Source organism: Ostreococcus lucimarinus, chromosome 9 (assembly GCF_000092065.1).
Source record: "Ostreococcus lucimarinus CCE9901 chromosome 9, complete sequence".
NCBI lineage: Eukaryota > Viridiplantae > Chlorophyta > Mamiellophyceae > Mamiellales > Bathycoccaceae > Ostreococcus > Ostreococcus sp. 'lucimarinus'.
The window spans coordinates 50876-67583 of NC_009363.1; the positions used below are offsets into that span (position 1 = coordinate 50876).

Sequence of the window (16708 nt, forward strand, 5' to 3'; positions counted from 1 at the left end):
TCAGAGTTTTCTTGCTTCACCACAAGATGTCTTGAACCGGAGGTCGCCGAAAGAATTTCAGAAATGTAGCCACCGCTTGCTCGAATCGGATACACAACGGATCGTTGACCCAATACTTCGGACAGTTCGTTAGAAAGGTGCGCCACAGAATTCATCGTCTCCAATAACTCCTCTGGGTCTTCAGCGACATAATTCGCGATAAACGAATCGCTGCCTGACACGTTTGTATTAACAGAGACGACGTATTGGCATCCCGCTGCGCGTCCGGAAATCAAACCGCATCGAGAGTCCTCGAAGACAATGGAGTTTCCGATCGAGACTCCAAGTCTTCTCGCCGCTTTCAAGTACGGCTCCGCGTTTGGTTTACCAAATCTCACGTCACTCGCGGAAATAAGCGGTAAATCATCCAATGCAAGATGTTTCAACAAAGCTTTGGCGGCGGTTCTGTTGGAATTAGTCACTACGGACACTGGTCCGAGCGCACGACACTTTTGCACAAATTCCACCGCGCCTGGAATTTCTTTGGTCTTTTCGATGTATCGCAAGAACGCTTCGTCTTTCTGCTCTGACGAAATCTGCAGCTTGAAACGCTGCGCGACTTGGGCGTCAGATTGTCCGCTGATGTGTTTGAGGAAGAATTCTTCGTCGACAAACGCGCCCATCGGAGCGAGGATCTCGCGCCAAGCCGCGACGTAGGCATCCGTGGTGTCCACAAGAGTACCGTCCAAATCAAACAAAAATGCATATCCCTGTTTGGACAAGTACTGCTCTAAACACTCAGGCGTACCGATGTTCGAGTATTGGTCCTCAGCGATGACGACGGAGCTGACGTGCTTGTCTCGCGCGACGTACTCTTTCAAAACGCATGAAACGTACGCCTCGCCGCGCTCAAACTTTCCTTCTTGAGTCAAAATATCCTTCGTCAATTCAAGAAATTCTTTTTCACTCGCGAACCAGTACGCTCCAGTGTTCGCGTAAGGACCCACGCGCGACTTCTCCGCGATTTTGGTCACGCGTCCGCCGTCCCCGCTCGTCTCAACGTATGAATATTTTGCCGCCGTCTCACGCTCACGCGCGGATTCCTCAAAGCACAGGACCGCCGCGCGCACCTCCGGTTGTTTTTCCAGCGCCCGAAACCGTTCGATGACGTCGCAATGATACACCGCATCGCAGTCCACCAACAGGAGCGACGCGTCGTTTGTCGCCGACACCGTCCCCAGCGCGAGCGCCGCCGTCTCCGCCGCCCCGACCGTCGCACGCGCCAAGCGCACCGTGGTGAACCCTCGTTCGGGGACGGAATCATCGAAATTCGTCACCACGACGCACGTGTCGCGGTTGTCATCGACGCACAGCGCTTCCGTGACGACGTGTATCATCGCCTTGCCGATCACTGGGATGAGCGGCTTGATGTCTTCGTAGCCTTGCGCTCGGAAGCGCTCGCCGCGTCCACACGCTGGAATGAGGACGCGCATACTTATATTTTCATATAAATCTCCGCGGCGTGGGTCAGATCACGCGCGCGGCGCCCAGGGGCGCGTAATGACATTTCGTCGGGTGGAGGGTGTTACAAAATAAACGCGCGCGAGCTAAAGCCCGCCGGGCTAAGAATTGGAGTTGCGTCTAACTCTTAGACCCCGTCCCGGTGCGTGCGCGGTGAAGTCGCGCCACCGTACACCATCCCTTGATTTCGAGGAAGGCTAGCACGTGGGTCCACGCGCCGCGGGCCGCTCGGGAGGCGCCGGCTTGGCCGCCGCCGAGCCCGCGGCCTCAGCCTCAGCCGCGGCCGCGGCCGCGCGCTTCTCGAGCCAGTCTTTGGCTCGCTCGCGGTATTTAGCGTTCGCCTCTGTACTAATCTTGTTTGCCGCGTTACAGGCATTGATCATCGTCGTGTTGCCCTCAGAGATTCCGTGACACCAATGCACACCCATCCCGTCGCGATCCGGCCACGCCGAGTGCCCTAACGATATGCCGCGACGGACGTTGCAGTGGGCGTAGTCCGCCACGTGAAAAATAGATGCCTCAGGACTCATTTGTGAACGGGGACTTACGCACGCGACGCTTTTCAATACATCCGTTCCTTGACCCCAAAAAGCATTGGCGCGCGAACTGTGCACGACGTAAAAGGCGTCGTTGTACTTCCAATACCAGTCCTCGTCAAAGATAAGCGTAGGTTGGACAGCGTCCGTGTCGTGGTTCGTGTCCCGACCGTCCCACAACGTCCTGGCAAAGTCCACGGGCGGTGGCGCGTACCAAAAGTACTCGGGTCGACCGTGCATGTACCACGAAAAGTGTATGTTTTTCTCCTTCTCCACTTTACGCGCCATGCAAAGCAACTTCTGAGCTTTGTCAAAGTGCTTCTAACTAGCACGTCGGTCCCATCGATTGCATCGGCGGGTCGTCGGCGTACGCGTTCAAAGAGCGCCAGTGGCTTACTTGCGCTCGGTAAACTTTAGTCTCTGACACACTAATTGCCTGGGCACGCTCGCACGGATGTATGTGCCTCTGAAGTGTGTAATCTACGCAACTCAGCGTACCTTGTCCTGGCTTTGCGGTTGGCCGAGCCGATCGCTCGAACCCGATTCCCACGGCCCTCGACGCCGCCCCGACGAGGTCTACCACTTTGTGAAGGGCTGTCTCCGGAGTCATACGTTCAAGGAAGACGTGACCGGTCGCGGGGATCTCAGCTCGGCATGGTAATTTCGACAAAATCGATGACCCTGGGCCCAGTATACCATCGGCGTGCGAACTGTGCACGGCGTATAAGGCGTCGTTGTACTTGTGACGCCAATCCTCGTCAAAGATGAACGCGTGCGCGCTGTCTGTACCCCTACCGTCCCACAACGTCGTGGCAAAGTCCACGGGCGGCGGCCCGTACCAAAAGTAATCGGGTCGACTCCGAACGAACCACGAAAAGTGTATGTTTTTCTCCTGCTCCACTTTGCGCGCCATGCAAAGCAGCCTTTTGCTCAAATCGAACTGCGCGTACGTCGTCGCCGGCGAAAAGTAGTCGTCTTTTTTCACCTTGAATCCACGCGCAGCGCAATGCTGTCCCCAAGGATCCTTCGTGTCTAAGTCATAAGCCGAGGCCGTGTAAAACGAAACCGCCACGGGTCGAATGACGTCCAGCGCGCGTTGCAGCACGTGCGGATACACCTTTGGAAACATCGCCGATCGGTCTCGCCACCCGCTCACGTCTGCGATACTCAGGAGCATGATCGGGTGCACGTTCACGCAGCGCTCCGCCATCCAATCCAGCACATTCGTCTTCAAACCCTTGGAGACGTGATCCAACACCATCCCGCGCACCGATCCTCCGATGAGGAACGCGACGTCCGCGCGTCCCTCCGCGCACGACTGCGCGCCGAGCGCGTCGCGCCGCGCCGTCGCCGACGCGACGACGATCGCCACCGCCGCGATCAGCGACAATAACGACCCAACGCGCGTCCGTCGCGCGCTCCTAGAGCCATCATCGCCGATGAGCGGCGTCGCCTCGTCCGTCATCGCGCCGCGAACACCCATCGATCACGAACCGCGTCGCCGCGCGCGCGACGCGCGTCGGTTTTCGCGTCGCCGCGCGCGCGACGCGCGTCGGTTTTCGCGTCGCCGCACCGCGCGCGCGATGGTGCGTCGCACAGTGCGACGCCGATGCATCGCATCGCGCGCGTCGCCATGTCCTCGGCGCCCCTGCACGACGCGCGCGCGCGCGGAAGGATGTCCGACGCGAAGGATGTCCGACGTATCAATACGTCGACGGCCCCAGTTCTTGTATGATGAGGAGCATACAGTTATTCGCGACGAAATAGCACAGCGCGGGAAGCGCAAACGAGGTGAAGCGTTTCGCGCTCCACGTCACTTCTTCGACTCCTCCGCACGCCCGCGACGTCGTCAAAAAGATGAACGACAACACCAGCTTCACCGACTCCATCGTGAACGCCAGCACCACGGTATCGTACGGATAATCATCATCACTGTTCCGGCTCAGACTCGCGAATATCGTTCCCGCCACTTGCAGGAACAAGTACGACACCATGCTCAACACCTTGATCGACAGCGGCGTTTCCGTCCTTCCGTCGCTCTTCTTCTCGGTCGGCGTCGCATCTCGCGCGAGTTCGCCGTCCGCATCCTTCCCATCTCGCGCGAACAGCGGTTCGCGAGTCTGGAAAGCGCTTCCGTGCGGTACAAGCGAGTCGCCCCAATAGGAGTAGGTGTAGCCTAGCTGTAGCTGTAGCTCCGTCGCCGACAAATGTCCGACCGATCGACAGAGACCGACGCGCGTCCGCAGCCGACACTGCGCGCGCCCACGCGACGCGAGAATGAGTGACAAAGACGCGCAAAGCATCTCTCGCGGCGAGCGCTCGAATTTGCTCGCGCGCAACGCCGCGAACGGCGTCGTTGAGGGTGTTGCGAGCATCCTGGACGAAGAGCGCGGTGAGACCGACGTGAGCGAGCGATCCCGAGCGAGAACGTCGACGTCGCGAGGATGTCTCGCGAGTGTTGCGCTGATGGCGTGTGCGGTCGGCGCGGGGATGGCGGTCGCGTCGCGCGGGGGGGTCGACGACGCGAGGACGAGCGCACGAGCTCGCGGCGGTGGGAAATCGACGCTCGGGATCAGTGGAGCGACACGAGCTCGCGGCGGTGGGAAATCGACGCTCGGGATCAGTGGAGCGACGGGAGTGCGGACGTATATCATAGCAGATACGTCGCCCGGAGACGAGATGGAGAGATCTAGGAAAGGACGCGATTACGTGTTCAACCTGTTCAAAACGCACGGTGGTTTGAGCGACGCCGAAGCGCGCAATACTGTGGAAATCTCGAGTGCGACGTTTCCTTCGCTTTGGCCGGATACCTTCGAGACAGCGCGAAGCGCGACGCACGATGTACTAGCGGGAGCCCTTGCTGCTTCAGAAGCGAACGTTCCAACCAGTGAGTTGCCGTATCCCATCAGACAGGTTCACGAATCGCAGCTCAATCCACAGCACCGTTGCGTCGGCGAAAAATGCGTATTCCCGTATAACCACCACCTTGGATGTCTTCTATCTCACATGTCTGTGTGGAAGAAAGCTATTTCGCGAGGTGAGGATCGGTTTGCCGTGTGGGAGCAAGATGGTATGGGGATCGCTTCCGTGAGCCCGCTTGACTACACAGAGCTCGGACGCCAGCTTCCTCGCGACGCAGATATGGTCTGGCTCCTCCCCATTGGAAGAAGCACCGGTCAATTCGTGAAAAAGTTCCGCTCAAGGGCGTTTGGCACGTGGGGGAAAGGTACCTGGGGTCTCGTAAAGACAGACTGGTCGCCCGAATCGATGCACACGGCGATGAATTCAACGCACGTTTATTTGTACAAGTGGAACAAAATGTGCTCGTGGGCAGGAACGGCAGCTCTCATGTTCACCAAGCAAGGCGTCGAGAAAATTCTTCGGTACAGTACCGAACACAGTCTCGACATGATCGATGCTTTCCTCATTGGCGGATGCATCCATAAATCGGGAAAGACGAGTCGTCTTTCCTTGAACTGTTATCACGCGTCGAGCGTGCCAACCAAGAAAGAGCTCCTGGGTGGAATCGTGCCCGATTGGTACACTGACGAAACCGTGGGCGATCGAGCACTTCCTCAAGAGCAGGTTGACGCCATGGATCGGGATGACGCCAAGTTCAACTCGCTTGGTTGTCAGCGCGGCGGCGACGAGTTCAAGTCAAAATCTGCCTGGATTCCCACGTCCTGGGCTGGAGACGACTCCGCGGATTCGTGCGTTCCCTCCTGGAACGCCCCGGTGGACGTGTGCGATGCATCCGTGAAGTATCCACTCGATGGACACAAGTACTCATACCTCGGCAGCGCGATGTTGCGTACAAAGCCCGAGCGTTAGCGACGCTTGTAAAGAAACAGCCTAGGGGTGCTTGAATCCGGTATTGGGAATTTCCCGATACGTATCAAAAACGACTGTTTTCATACTGTTTGCCCATACGAAAAGCCTAATACGTTGATACGCCAATACGGTATCAGCTCGTATCAAGTGCAGCAGGCCTAGACGCGCGTCGGTTTTCGCGTCGCCGCACCGCGCGCGCGATGGTGCGCGGCACAGTGCGACGCCGATGCATCGCATCGCGCGCGTCGCCATGTCCTCGGCGCCCCTGCACGACGCGCGCGCGCGCGGAAGGATGTCCGACGCGAAACGCGCGCTCGTCGCGCGCGCGAGAGGCGCGTTCGACGCCGTCGCGGGACGGCGTCGACGCGTGAACGTCGCGAGCGGTGGTGACGAACGCGGGACGACGACGCGGGAGGACGCGCGCGCGAGCGATGGGGACGACGCGAACGGGTACCGACGCCCGCCGGACGCGCTGACGCAGTTCACGGAGCGACCGCAGAGCCCGAACGTGACGGTGTCGCCCGATCGAAGGCGCTTGCTGTATTTGCACAAACCGCCGCCGCTGCCGGACGTGGCGACGCTCGCGCGAGAGGAGGTGAAACTGGCGGGCGTGCGGATCGATGCGGCGCAAAATTCGACGTCGAGGATGGGACATCAAACGAAATTGGCGATCGGAGCGATGCCTGCGAGAGAGGAGGAGATCGGAGCGGCGGAAGATTTCGTCGGGACTCCGGAGAACGCGCTGATTAACTACGTGAGTTGGTCGCCGGATGGGACAAAGATAGCGTTTACGACGCGCTCGAGCGGAGAACCGGGTGAGCCAGAGCGAGGACCGTTGACACTTTGGATCGCCGACGCGCACACGCGACAGTGCCGAGTGCTGCTTCCCGATCGTGGGTTGAATACTATTTTTGAGTCGTACAGTTGGTTGAACGACGACGTCATCGTCGCGTGTTGCATTCCAGAAAATCGACCCAAGGAAGCGCCGAAGCGACCGCAGACGCCGTTCGGGCCGAGAATTCAAACAAACCGAGGTGGTAACGTGGCACAGGCGCGAACGTACGCCGATTTATTGAAAGACTCGCACGATGCGGATTTATTCGATTACTATTGTTCGTCGGAACTCGTGGCGGTGGACGTCTCCACCGGGGCGACGAAGACTTGGGGTGATGGAAAGGCGAGAATCTACACGCGCTGCGATCCGTCGCCCGACGGAAAATATGCTATCGTCGAAGCCATTCATCGGCCCTACTCGTACTCGGTGCCGTGTGGTAGGTTTCCAAAGAAGGTTTGGGTGGCGGACAGCGACGGCAAAGTCGTGCGCGAGGTCGCGGACTTACCTTTGGCCGAGAATGTGCCCATCGTGCACAACGCCACGCGTAAAGGACCTCGTGCGGTGAACTGGCGTTCGGATAAGAGTGCGTCGTTGTACTGGACCGAGGCGCAAGATGAGGGTGATCCGAGAGTCGAAGTCTCCCCTCGAGACGTCACGTACACGGTCGACGTCGGCAAAGATCCTGCGGCGACGCCCAAGACGCTGTTTCAAACTGATTATCGCTACGGTGGCGTCGCATGGGGCGGCGATGATATGTCGATTTTATATGAGAGTTGGTACAAGACACGCACGTCGCGAGTGTGGGTGACTTCGCCGGGCGACGCCGATCCGAATGCGACAAAGCGCATGCTTTGGGAGCGCGACTACGAAGACAGTTACAACGCTCCCGGTTCATTTGCTACACGCCGGACGGAAGATGGATCGTACATTCTGGCGCGTGTCGTCGGACCGACGCCGTTGGGAGAAGGTAAACCCACGGGTCCGGGAGTGAAGCTGTTGTTGCAGGGAGACGGCGCGAATCCAGAAGGCGATAGACCCTTCATCGACTTGTTCGACGTCGACACCGGCGCCAAGCATCGAATGTGGGAAAGCAAACCGCCGTATTTGGAGCATCCGGGGAGTTTGATCAGCGATTACGGCGGCCCCGAGGCGGCGCCTGTCACGCTCGAAACTATGCGCATATTGTTCTCTCGAGAGAGCCCGTCGGAGAATTCGCAATTCTTTTCGCTTCAAATGACCGCCGACGGCTCGCCCGGAAAAGAGGTGAAAATTTCAAATTTCCCTCATCCACATCCCGACTTAAAGGAGCTGCCGAAGGAAATAATCAAGTACAAGCGCGACGACGGCGTTGAGCTCAACGGCACGCTGTACACGCCGCCCGGGTACGACGCCGCGCACGATGGTCCGCTACCACTCCTGATGTGGGCTTATCCACGAGAGTTCAAAACAAAAGAAGCTGCATCGCAGCTACGCGATTCACCGTATCGCTTCACCGGTATCGGCCCATCGAGCGCGTTGGTGTGGCTTGCGCGTGGATACGCAGTGCTCGACGGGCCGGCGTTGCCCATCATCGGCGAAGGCGAGGGTGTGGAACCGAACGATACGTACGTCGAACAACTCGTCGCTGGCGCGCGTGCGGCGGTGAACGAAGTCGTTGCGCGCGGTGTCGCGGATCCGGAGCGCATCGCTGTCGGCGGTCACTCGTATGGCGCGTTCATGGCGGCGAATTTGCTCGCGCACGCACCGGATTTGTTCGCGTGCGCCATCGCGCGAAGCGGGGCATACAATCGAACGCTAACGCCTTTCGGGTTTCAAGCCGAAGAACGCACGCTGTGGGAAGCGCCGGAAACGTACAACGCGATGTCACCGTTCATGAACGCGCACAAGATTAAAAAGCCGATTTTATTGATCCACGGCGAGGAGGATCAAAACAGCGGTACCCATCTCATGCAATCCGAACGCTTCTTCTCCGCTCTCAAGGGTAACGGTGCCGAGGTCAAGCTTGTCATTTTACCGCACGAGTCTCACGGCTATCGCGCCAAAGAAAGCATCAACCACATGCTCGCCGAGACGTCTGATTGGCTGGACGCGCACTGCGCGCCAGGGGCGAAGAAAGCCGCCGAGGCGCGCGCGGAGGAAGCCGCCAAGGCGAAGCGCGACGCCGAGGAGATGGTTTCGAAGTAATCGATCGCGCGGCGCGCCGCACGCATTTATAGTTTTTCCTTCACTTACTAACTTAGTTACTACAAACCTACACGCCTACACGCCTACACGCCACACGCCTATCCGGCTATGGGACCTAGCTCCAATCGTCGTCGTCGTCGTCGCCGAATCCGCTGTCGTCGTCCTCAAACCGATCGCTGTGCTCCGAAGAATCGCTCTCGGTGTCGGGATAATCGTCGAAATAACCCGCCGCGTTACTGTCCGAGTCCCCGTAATCGCTCTCCGCGTCCTCGTCGTCCGCGACGTCGTGAAAATCTCGTACCCGAATCACCGGCGCGTACCCATCGTCGAAATCGTCGTCGTCCGAGTCGCGCGCGTCCTCGTCCATCATCTCGTACACATCGTACACCCACTCGTCCTCTCCCTCGCTCGCGCTCGTCGACGTCCTCGCGAACGCCTCCTCTCCCTCGAACGGCGGCGGTCCCGCCTCCGCGTTCGCCTCGCCTCGACTCGCCAAGTACTCGCGCACCATCGGCGCGCAGTTACACATCAGCGCCGATTCCATCGCCCGCGCGCGCTCGAGCGAATCCACCATCGCGTCGTACACGCGCGTCTCGCGTCCCGCGCCGTCGTCCGCCGCCCGCGTCTCCGCGTCGTCTCGCGCCACGCCCTCCGCCACGCGTCTCGCGCGCCGTCGCCGTTTCCGCGCGCCGCGCGCTTCGGACGTCGCGTCGAGCGCGCCGTCCAGCGCGTCGTCCAGCGCTCGCGCGAGCGCCGCCGCGCGCGCCGCGTTCGCGCCGCGCGCGCCGTCCCCGAATCCATCGTGCGCCTCGACGACCTCGACGACGACGCGCGCGTGCGACGCGTCGCCGCGCTTGCGCTTCACGCGGACGTACGACATCGCGCGCGGCGTTTTGAGGTCGTCGACCGTCGCGAGCGACGCGTCGGACGACGACGCGTCGCCGCGTCGGACGCGTCGATCGTCGCGACCGACCGACCGTCCGCACACGCGGGTGTTTCGTACGGGCGCCCCCTAAAACACCCGCGTGTGGAGGGTAGACGAACCGACGATTCGGTCAACGACGGCGCGCGGCGCGATTCGGGGCGACGCACGCGAGACACGCGCGCGAACGCCGCCCCGACGCGTCGCGGGGCACCACACGACGCGCGACGATCGCGCGCGGGATTCGACCGAGCGACCGAGCGACGAAGGGCGCGGGCAGAAGACGCGCGCGCGCGCGCGCGCGCGCGAGGCGAGGGATCGGAGCGCGATCGAAAACGCGCGGGAAAGAGCGGGAAGGCGCGAAAAGGGACGGCGGGTAAGGGATGGACGCGGGACGGCGCGTCGGACGACGCGAGGAGGCGCGGGAGCGTCGACGACGGGACGCGCGAGGCGCGCGGATGGGAGTCGAGGGCGATTTCGACGAGGAGACGGCGCGACTGAGCGCGCGCGTCGCCGCGGCGGAACGCCGAGACGCGCTGGGGGGGGGGGGCGCGCGACGAAAGAGAAAGGAGGACGCGGTCGCGGATGCGGCGCGAATTCATCTCTTGGAACCGATCGATGCGCGGACGCGCGGACGCGAGACCGAACGAGTTCGCGAGCAAACGCCGAGACGAGTGTGGTTGGGACGACACGCGTTCGACGTGGACGAGCGGTACGACCCGATCAAGACGATCGGGCGCGGGGCGTACGGGGTGGTGTGCTCGGCGAACAATCGCGTCGCGCCGCTGGGTGCGCGAAATACCGTGGCGATTAAAAAGTTGACGAATTGCTTCGATTCTCCGGTGGAGGCGCGGCGAGCGCTGCGCGAGGTGCATCTTTTGCGACGGTTGAAGCACGAGAACGTCATTAAACTCGAAGATATCATGATGCCCGTGGGTGATAACGGGCGCATGGATGACGTGTACTTGGTATACGAGCTCATGGACACCGATTTGCATCAAATCATTCGAAGCAAGCAAGCGCTGTTGGACGAGCACTGTCAGTACTTCATCTATCAAATCTTGCGCGGATTAAAGTACGTGCACAGCGCCAAAGTATTGCATCGAGACTTGAAGCCGAGCAATATCTTACTCAACGCCAACTGCGACTTGTGCATATGCGACTTTGGGCTCGCGCGAAGCATGGTGGAACGCGGACGAATGATGACGTCGTACGTCGTCACGCGATGGTATCGCGCGCCCGAGTTGTTGTTGAATTCAGAAGAGTACGCCGCATCGATCGACATGTGGTCCGTGGGGTGTATTTTGGCCGAAATCATCGATCGTAAGCCTTTATTCCCTGGGAAAGATTTCATCCACCAAATGCGACTCATCATCGAAACGTTGGGCTCGCCCGAAGAAGCCGACATGGATTTCATCTCGTCGCCGTACGCGCGCAAGTACATCGCCAGTCTTCCTCGCAAACCAAAGGTCGATTTCGCGGTTCTTTATCCCGACGCCAATCCATTGGCGATTGATCTTCTCGAGCGCACCTTGGTGTTCGATCCTCAACGAAGAATCAGCGTCGACGACGCCTTGGCGCATCCGTATCTCGCCTCGCTCCACGACGCCTCCATGGAGCCGACGTACACGCCCGCGGCGGACGACCCGCACTTCAAGTCTCTCGACGAACCCGACGCCCACATTCCGGACGAGTACTTGCGCGAGGCCATTTACAATCAAATGCTAGACATGAAGTCGGAGCGAGCGGCGGCCAGAGCGTCGTCGACTTCCTTCGCCTTCGCCCCGCGTGCGCAAGCATTTTTGTAAAAGAAGACTCAAGACGACAACTTTACATCGACGCGCTCTTCGTGCGTCCTGGAGCGGTCGATCGAGTGGAGCGTCGGCGCGACGATGAAACGGGACGTGGTGGTGACATCCGTCGCATTCGCGGGCGCCGCGGTCGCGTGCTCGCTCGTCGCGCTTCGAATAACGCGCAAGATTAGGACAAGGACCGGACTCGATCCTTTCGCTGTCCCGAATGGTTCTTCGCGCGAAAAAGGCGCGGACGGGCGCAAGGCTGCGCTCGTGCTCACGTCACACCCCGATGATGAGTCGTACTTCTTCGCACCGACGATTCAAGCGCTGAAAGCGGCGAACGTGGAGACACACTTGGTGTGCCTGAGCGACGGCGGCGCCGGCGGGGACGGAGAGACGAGAAAGAAGGAGTTATTGCGCGTGAAAGAGCTGTTCGAGCTAGAGGGGATGTGCATCGTGGAGGCAGAAGATTTGATGGACGGCATGACGAACGCGTGGCCGGCGAAGACGGTGATGACGGTGCTGGACGAGTACACCGGGGGGGCGCCGACGACGTTTGATTACGTGGTGACGTTCGACGCGGGCGGTGTGTCAGGACATTTGAATCACGTTTGCACGTATGAAGGTACGAAACAGTGGATTGAGGAGCGGAAAGTTAGCATTTCCAGCGATCGGGGCGGTTGTCCGCAGGTCTGGGTATTAGAGACGACAAACGCGGCACGAAAGTTGAGCGGAGCGTTGGATTTCGCGACTTCTTATTTAGAAAGTTTGATCGACTCGCGGCGCGTGTTCGTGCCGAGCGCGTCACCTATGCAAGTTCTCAAGGCTGTCCGCTTACACGCTTCGCAATTCGTGTGGTATCGTAAGATTTTCGTCGTGTTTTCGAGGTACACGTACATGAACACGTTGCGGCGAATCGATTGATTGTCATCTGATTCTTTTATCGGAAATTTACAGAACGCAAAATCACTCAAACCCACCCGTTCGTGATCGATCTACTAGGTGGCCAATCTCTCGGGTCCGCGATCGGTAATCGCCAGAATCCTATCGAGCCATCGTAAGAGCCGCTAAACACCGTCGTCGCGTTGCGCCCGGCGCTTGTCAAAACGCGAACGGCGTCGTGATGACCTTGGAACACTCCGACGCACTCAAACTCGGTCTCCGGTTGCACGCCCCATAACCTCACGGTGGTGTCGTACGAGCCGGAAACCAAGTGGCCGCCCATGACGCACAGCGCCAGCACGGCTTCGGTGTGGCCGTTGATGATGTGCTTGCAGCTGAAAGTTTCTAAATCCCACACGCGAATAGTCTTGTCCCAAGATCCGCTGTACAGGTGTCTATCATCCACCGTCAAAACACGCACGTTGTCACCGTGGCCCTTGAGTTCTTGAACGCACTCGAACGTCGCCGCGTTCCACACGCGGACGTTGGTGTCGTCTGAACCACTAAATACAAACGGCCCGATGGCGCGGTTGCTCGACGTCGCTTGCCTACGCGGAAAGCACGCCAAAGCACGAACCGCATCGCGGTGTCCTTTCAACGTTTTCACCAAATCCGTTCCCGCGGACGGACCGACATCGGCTGTGTACGCGGGCCAGACGCGCACGGTTCTGTCGTACGATCCGCTAAAGACGTAATCATTCACCGTCACCAACGTGCGCACGGGACCGTTGTGACCTCGAAGAACCTTGAGCAACTCGAGCGACTCTATGTCGTACGCACGAATGGTGTGATCGTAAGATGCCGTGTACAGTGTCGTATCGTTGTACACTTGAAGCGCCCGCACGGCGTCTGTGTGGCCGGGAAGATAGGTGATTCTTCGGTACGTGCTCAGGTTCCACACCCGCACGGTGCAATCGTACGAACCACTAAATAATTTGTCGTGCTTTACGCACACCGCTAAACACAACACCGGCCGCGTGTGCTCTTCTAGAACTTGTACGCAGCGTCGACTCGAAATGTCCCACGCCCGAATCGTCTTGTCTGCCGAAGCGCTAAACAACGTCGTCGCTGTCGTGTCCACGCCCCAAACGATTTCGTCGTGTCCCTCTGCGATGGTGTACACCGGATGCTGATCATCGCTCGCATCCGCGGTCGACGCGTTCGCGGCGCCACCTGCGGAAGGCGCGAGCTCTTGATCCGCCGACGGAAGCCCAGCGAAATCGCTATTCTGTCTATGAATATCCACCACCGCCTTGTCGTGCAGGGGCGCAAGAGGCCGCAACGCGCTCAGCTCTGCCGGCGCCCACGACTGAATGGCGGTGCGAATCGCGTGGTTGGGAATCAACTCCAAGTGTCGCAACCGCACCCCGGTCACCGGACACGTGCGATGGCCCTGGTCGAGCCATCGTTGAATCGCCGGTCTATCGTACGTGTGCCCGGTGGCGATCATCACCGGATCTTGCATCAACTCCATCGTGATCGGACATTGAAAATGCGCGGGAATCTCCACCTGTAAGCTCGGCGTCGACTTCCGTTTCTCCTCGTCCTCGAGTTCGAGATCACCGTCCCCGGGCGGTTTCCCGTCTCGATCCGAAGGCTTTCGTCGTCCGCTCGCCTTTGGCGACTCCGCCGTCGACCGTCCTCCCTCCTCTCCATCGCCCTCTCCGCTCCCTCCCGCCTCGACCCCGCACTCCATCCCGCACGTCTCATCCTCGCTTCGTCGCGCTTCCTCTCCCGTCGCGTCGCTCGCGCGTTCCGCCCGCCGCTCGCCCTGCGCCTCGCCCACCGCGTCTTGAAACACGTCGTCCCCGCTGCTCTCGGAATCCATCCCTCGTCTCCCTCGCGGCGCGTCCATCATCTCCTGATCCGTCGACCGTCGCGTCGCGTCGCGATCCATGTCGCGCCTCGATCGAGCGCCGCGCGCCTCGATCGCGCGTCGCGCTTCGTCCGCGCGCGTCGATCGCTCGACGTCGAATCGAGATCGCGTTCGAAATTCGCGTCGCGATCTTCGCCGTCACCGTCGCGATCGACGCCGCGTTCGCCCGTTCGGCGGCGCCCTCGATCGCTGGAGAACCGACGCGCGCTTTCCGACCGCGCGCGACGCTCGAGCCGTCGCGCGCGTCGCCGTGTCGCGCGCGCGTGGCGGAGCCGTTAACACGCGGCGCCCATTCGTGTGCGCAAACAGTCTCATTGTATATATAGTTAGTAGAATGCTATCAATCGCGCTTCAATACGGAGTCGGCGCCGCGACGCGAACGGACACCGCGACGTCTCGAGTCTCGAGAGTCACGAGGTCGAGAGCGCGACGCGCCATGACGAGCGGCGGAGGAAAGCGACGACGAGCGACGGCGCGCGACGCGCGAGCGCGATGGCGCGTCGCGCACCGCGCGTGGATGGTGGTGGTGGCGGCGACGGCGGCGAGCGCGGCGCGCGGACGGCGAAGGTGGAGGCGGACGCGCGACGACGCAAACGCGAGGGACGAGACGACGTCGAACTTGACGATGTCGGACGTGTGTCTGTACTCGCCGGCGACGATCGAACGCGCGAGATCGGCGCTGCCGCGAACGGCGAGCACGTGGCGAGGGACGGTGAGCGTGGCGGTGTTGGCGGATTTGAAAACGCCCGGCGACGCGCTCGACTTGAGCGCGATGGCGAGCGAGTTGGAGGGAGACGCGGGACGAATCGCGATCACGATGGTGGAGGCGCTACCGGAGTACGAGAATAGATTTCCAGTGAACTTTTTGCGCAACTTGGCGCGGGAGAAGTGCGTCGCGGAGCTCGGAGCGAAGTACGTGTTGGCACACGACGTCGATTTCGAAGTCTTTGTTGCGCCCGACGAGGACGCGTTTTTGAACGACGTGCGAAACGTTTTGGGGAAGCGGAGCGGCGAAAAGGTACGCCGCGCGCTGGTCGTGCCGGCGTTTCAACTTCATGCGGTGTGGTCACAACGAGTGAACGCGAAGAGAGATGCGATTCTGAACGCGCGGCGGGTGCAAAGACAAACAAAGTCTCGCCGCAACGAAGGCAAAGACGACGACGAGTCCATCGACGCCGTCGTGGACAGTATCGCAACCAAGGGTGATGTACGACGACTAAATCCGATGTCTCTATACGAGACGCTCGTTGAAAGAGACCGAACTCGAACGGTCGACTCAAAAGCGACCGCAATAAATCTGACGCTTCCGTATTCCACGCGCGAGCGCCTCGATCGCCTCGTTCGCGAGCGTCGACTTGCGAACGGTTTCCAAATCAATTACTTTCCGATCGCGCACGCGCCGACAAACTACACGGCATGGTTTGAGAACACCACCACTGGTGCGGACTCAACGTATCGCGTCGCGACTCCGAAGCATCCGTGGTACTACGAGCCTTACGTCATCGTTCGCGCAGATCTTGCGTTGCCTTTCGATGAGTCTTTCGTGCAGTACGGCTTCAACAAGATTTCATTCGTTCACGAACTCGCCGCGGCGGGATTCGACTTCCACGTTACGAAGAACGCTCACACTGTCCATACGAACACACACCCGACGCGTGCAATGGCAAACATGCAAGGACAAGACTTGGCGCGTTGTCGCGCGCACCCTGCAGCGTCGAACGATTTTAGAATCGCTCGAGTCGGGCACTCATGCATTCCAGCTTTTTTACGCCGAATGGAGTGCGCGTACGGTTTTACCTTGGATGACTTAGAATTCGGTGGCGTATCGAATGCGCCGCCGCCCGATGATTTGCTTTTTCGCCTACAGTCGGATGATAACATCGTCTGCTTTGGGGGATGCATCACGGATTTAGAAGATGCGCCGCGCACGCCGGCTACCGTCACCGTGCGAGGCGGACGATTCGTCGGCGTGACGCAAGGCTCAGACGCTCGTCGGCGTAAACGGGGCCCTTGTGAGCGCTTTGACGTAGCTTTACAGTAGGAAAGTATGTTTATTGGAAAAATACAAGACGTCTTACAAAGAGTACGAGACTCGCTACAGGTCGCTATAGGTGGCTATCATCGAAGGTAGATGGATGGCGAAAACGGCGCAGCCGAAGCCGCTTCGTTGTACTTCGGCCTCGTCGGCGTCGCGCACGCGCCTTCCCTCAGTCCCGTCAGAATCGGAAACTCGCTCACATCTACCCCTCGTAAAAGCTCCTCAGCTTGCTCGTACATGCTGGTGTT

General features: G+C 59.9%; 11 protein-coding genes across 11 annotated transcripts; 4 read left to right on the plus strand and 7 right to left on the minus strand.

Annotated features, from left to right (window-relative positions):
• Positions 1 to 239: 239 nt before the first annotated feature.
• On the minus strand, positions 240 to 743 carry OSTLU_10396 (predicted protein; the record flags this gene model as incomplete). Its single annotated transcript, XM_001419653.1, has 1 exon — positions 240 to 743. A coding segment is annotated over one exon (504 nt), but the record flags the coding sequence as incomplete, so codon positions are not given.
• Positions 744 to 1697: 954 nt separating this feature from the next.
• On the minus strand, positions 1698 to 3501 carry OSTLU_25000 (predicted protein; the record flags this gene model as incomplete). The annotated part of the gene is made up of 2 exons (XM_001419654.1): positions 1698 to 2341; positions 2535 to 3501. The coding sequence occupies 2 exons, from the start codon at positions 3499 to 3501 to the stop codon at positions 1698 to 1700; spliced, it is 1611 nt and encodes a 536-aa protein (XP_001419691.1).
• Positions 3502 to 3739: 238 nt separating this feature from the next.
• OSTLU_33336 (predicted protein) lies at positions 3740 to 5153 on the minus strand (the record flags this gene model as incomplete). Its single annotated transcript, XM_001419655.1, has 1 exon — positions 3740 to 5153. The coding sequence occupies exon 1, from the start codon at positions 4409 to 4411 to the stop codon at positions 3740 to 3742; it is 672 nt and encodes a 223-aa protein (XP_001419692.1). The 5' UTR covers positions 4412 to 5153.
• Positions 5154 to 5888: 735 nt separating this feature from the next.
• On the minus strand, positions 5889 to 6104 carry OSTLU_33338 (predicted protein; the record flags this gene model as incomplete). Its single annotated transcript, XM_001419656.1, has 1 exon — positions 5889 to 6104. The coding sequence occupies one exon, from the start codon at positions 6102 to 6104 to the stop codon at positions 5889 to 5891; it is 216 nt and encodes a 71-aa protein (XP_001419693.1).
• Positions 6105 to 6315: 211 nt separating this feature from the next.
• Positions 6316 to 8820, plus strand: OSTLU_249 (predicted protein; the record flags this gene model as incomplete). The annotated part of the gene is made up of 1 exon (XM_001419440.1): positions 6316 to 8820. A coding segment is annotated over one exon (2505 nt), but the record flags the coding sequence as incomplete, so codon positions are not given.
• A 181-nt stretch (positions 8821 to 9001) lies between these two features.
• OSTLU_16650 (predicted protein) lies at positions 9002 to 9766 on the minus strand (the record flags this gene model as incomplete). Its single annotated transcript, XM_001419657.1, has 1 exon — positions 9002 to 9766. The coding sequence occupies one exon, from the start codon at positions 9764 to 9766 to the stop codon at positions 9002 to 9004; it is 765 nt and encodes a 254-aa protein (XP_001419694.1).
• A 500-nt stretch (positions 9767 to 10266) lies between these two features.
• On the plus strand, positions 10267 to 11616 carry OSTLU_35051 (predicted protein; the record flags this gene model as incomplete). The annotated part of the gene is made up of 1 exon (XM_001419441.1): positions 10267 to 11616. One exon carries the CDS (start codon positions 10267 to 10269, stop codon positions 11614 to 11616), a length of 1350 nt encoding a protein of 449 aa, XP_001419478.1.
• Positions 11617 to 11700: 84 nt separating this feature from the next.
• Positions 11701 to 12528, plus strand: OSTLU_34729 (predicted protein; the record flags this gene model as incomplete). Its single annotated transcript, XM_001419442.1, has 1 exon — positions 11701 to 12528. One exon carries the CDS (start codon positions 11701 to 11703, stop codon positions 12526 to 12528), a length of 828 nt encoding a protein of 275 aa, XP_001419479.1.
• A 106-nt stretch (positions 12529 to 12634) lies between these two features.
• On the minus strand, positions 12635 to 13606 carry OSTLU_5471 (predicted protein; the record flags this gene model as incomplete). Its single annotated transcript, XM_001419658.1, has 2 exons — positions 12635 to 13000; positions 13181 to 13606. Coding segments are annotated over 2 exons (792 nt in total), but the record flags the coding sequence as incomplete, so codon positions are not given.
• A 243-nt stretch (positions 13607 to 13849) lies between these two features.
• Positions 13850 to 14053, minus strand: OSTLU_9923 (predicted protein; the record flags this gene model as incomplete). The annotated part of the gene is made up of 1 exon (XM_001419659.1): positions 13850 to 14053. A coding segment is annotated over one exon (204 nt), but the record flags the coding sequence as incomplete, so codon positions are not given.
• A 994-nt stretch (positions 14054 to 15047) lies between these two features.
• OSTLU_33344 (predicted protein) lies at positions 15048 to 16463 on the plus strand (the record flags this gene model as incomplete). Its single annotated transcript, XM_001419443.1, has 1 exon — positions 15048 to 16463. One exon carries the CDS (start codon positions 15048 to 15050, stop codon positions 16461 to 16463), a length of 1416 nt encoding a protein of 471 aa, XP_001419480.1.
• Positions 16464 to 16708: the final 245 nt, after the last annotated feature.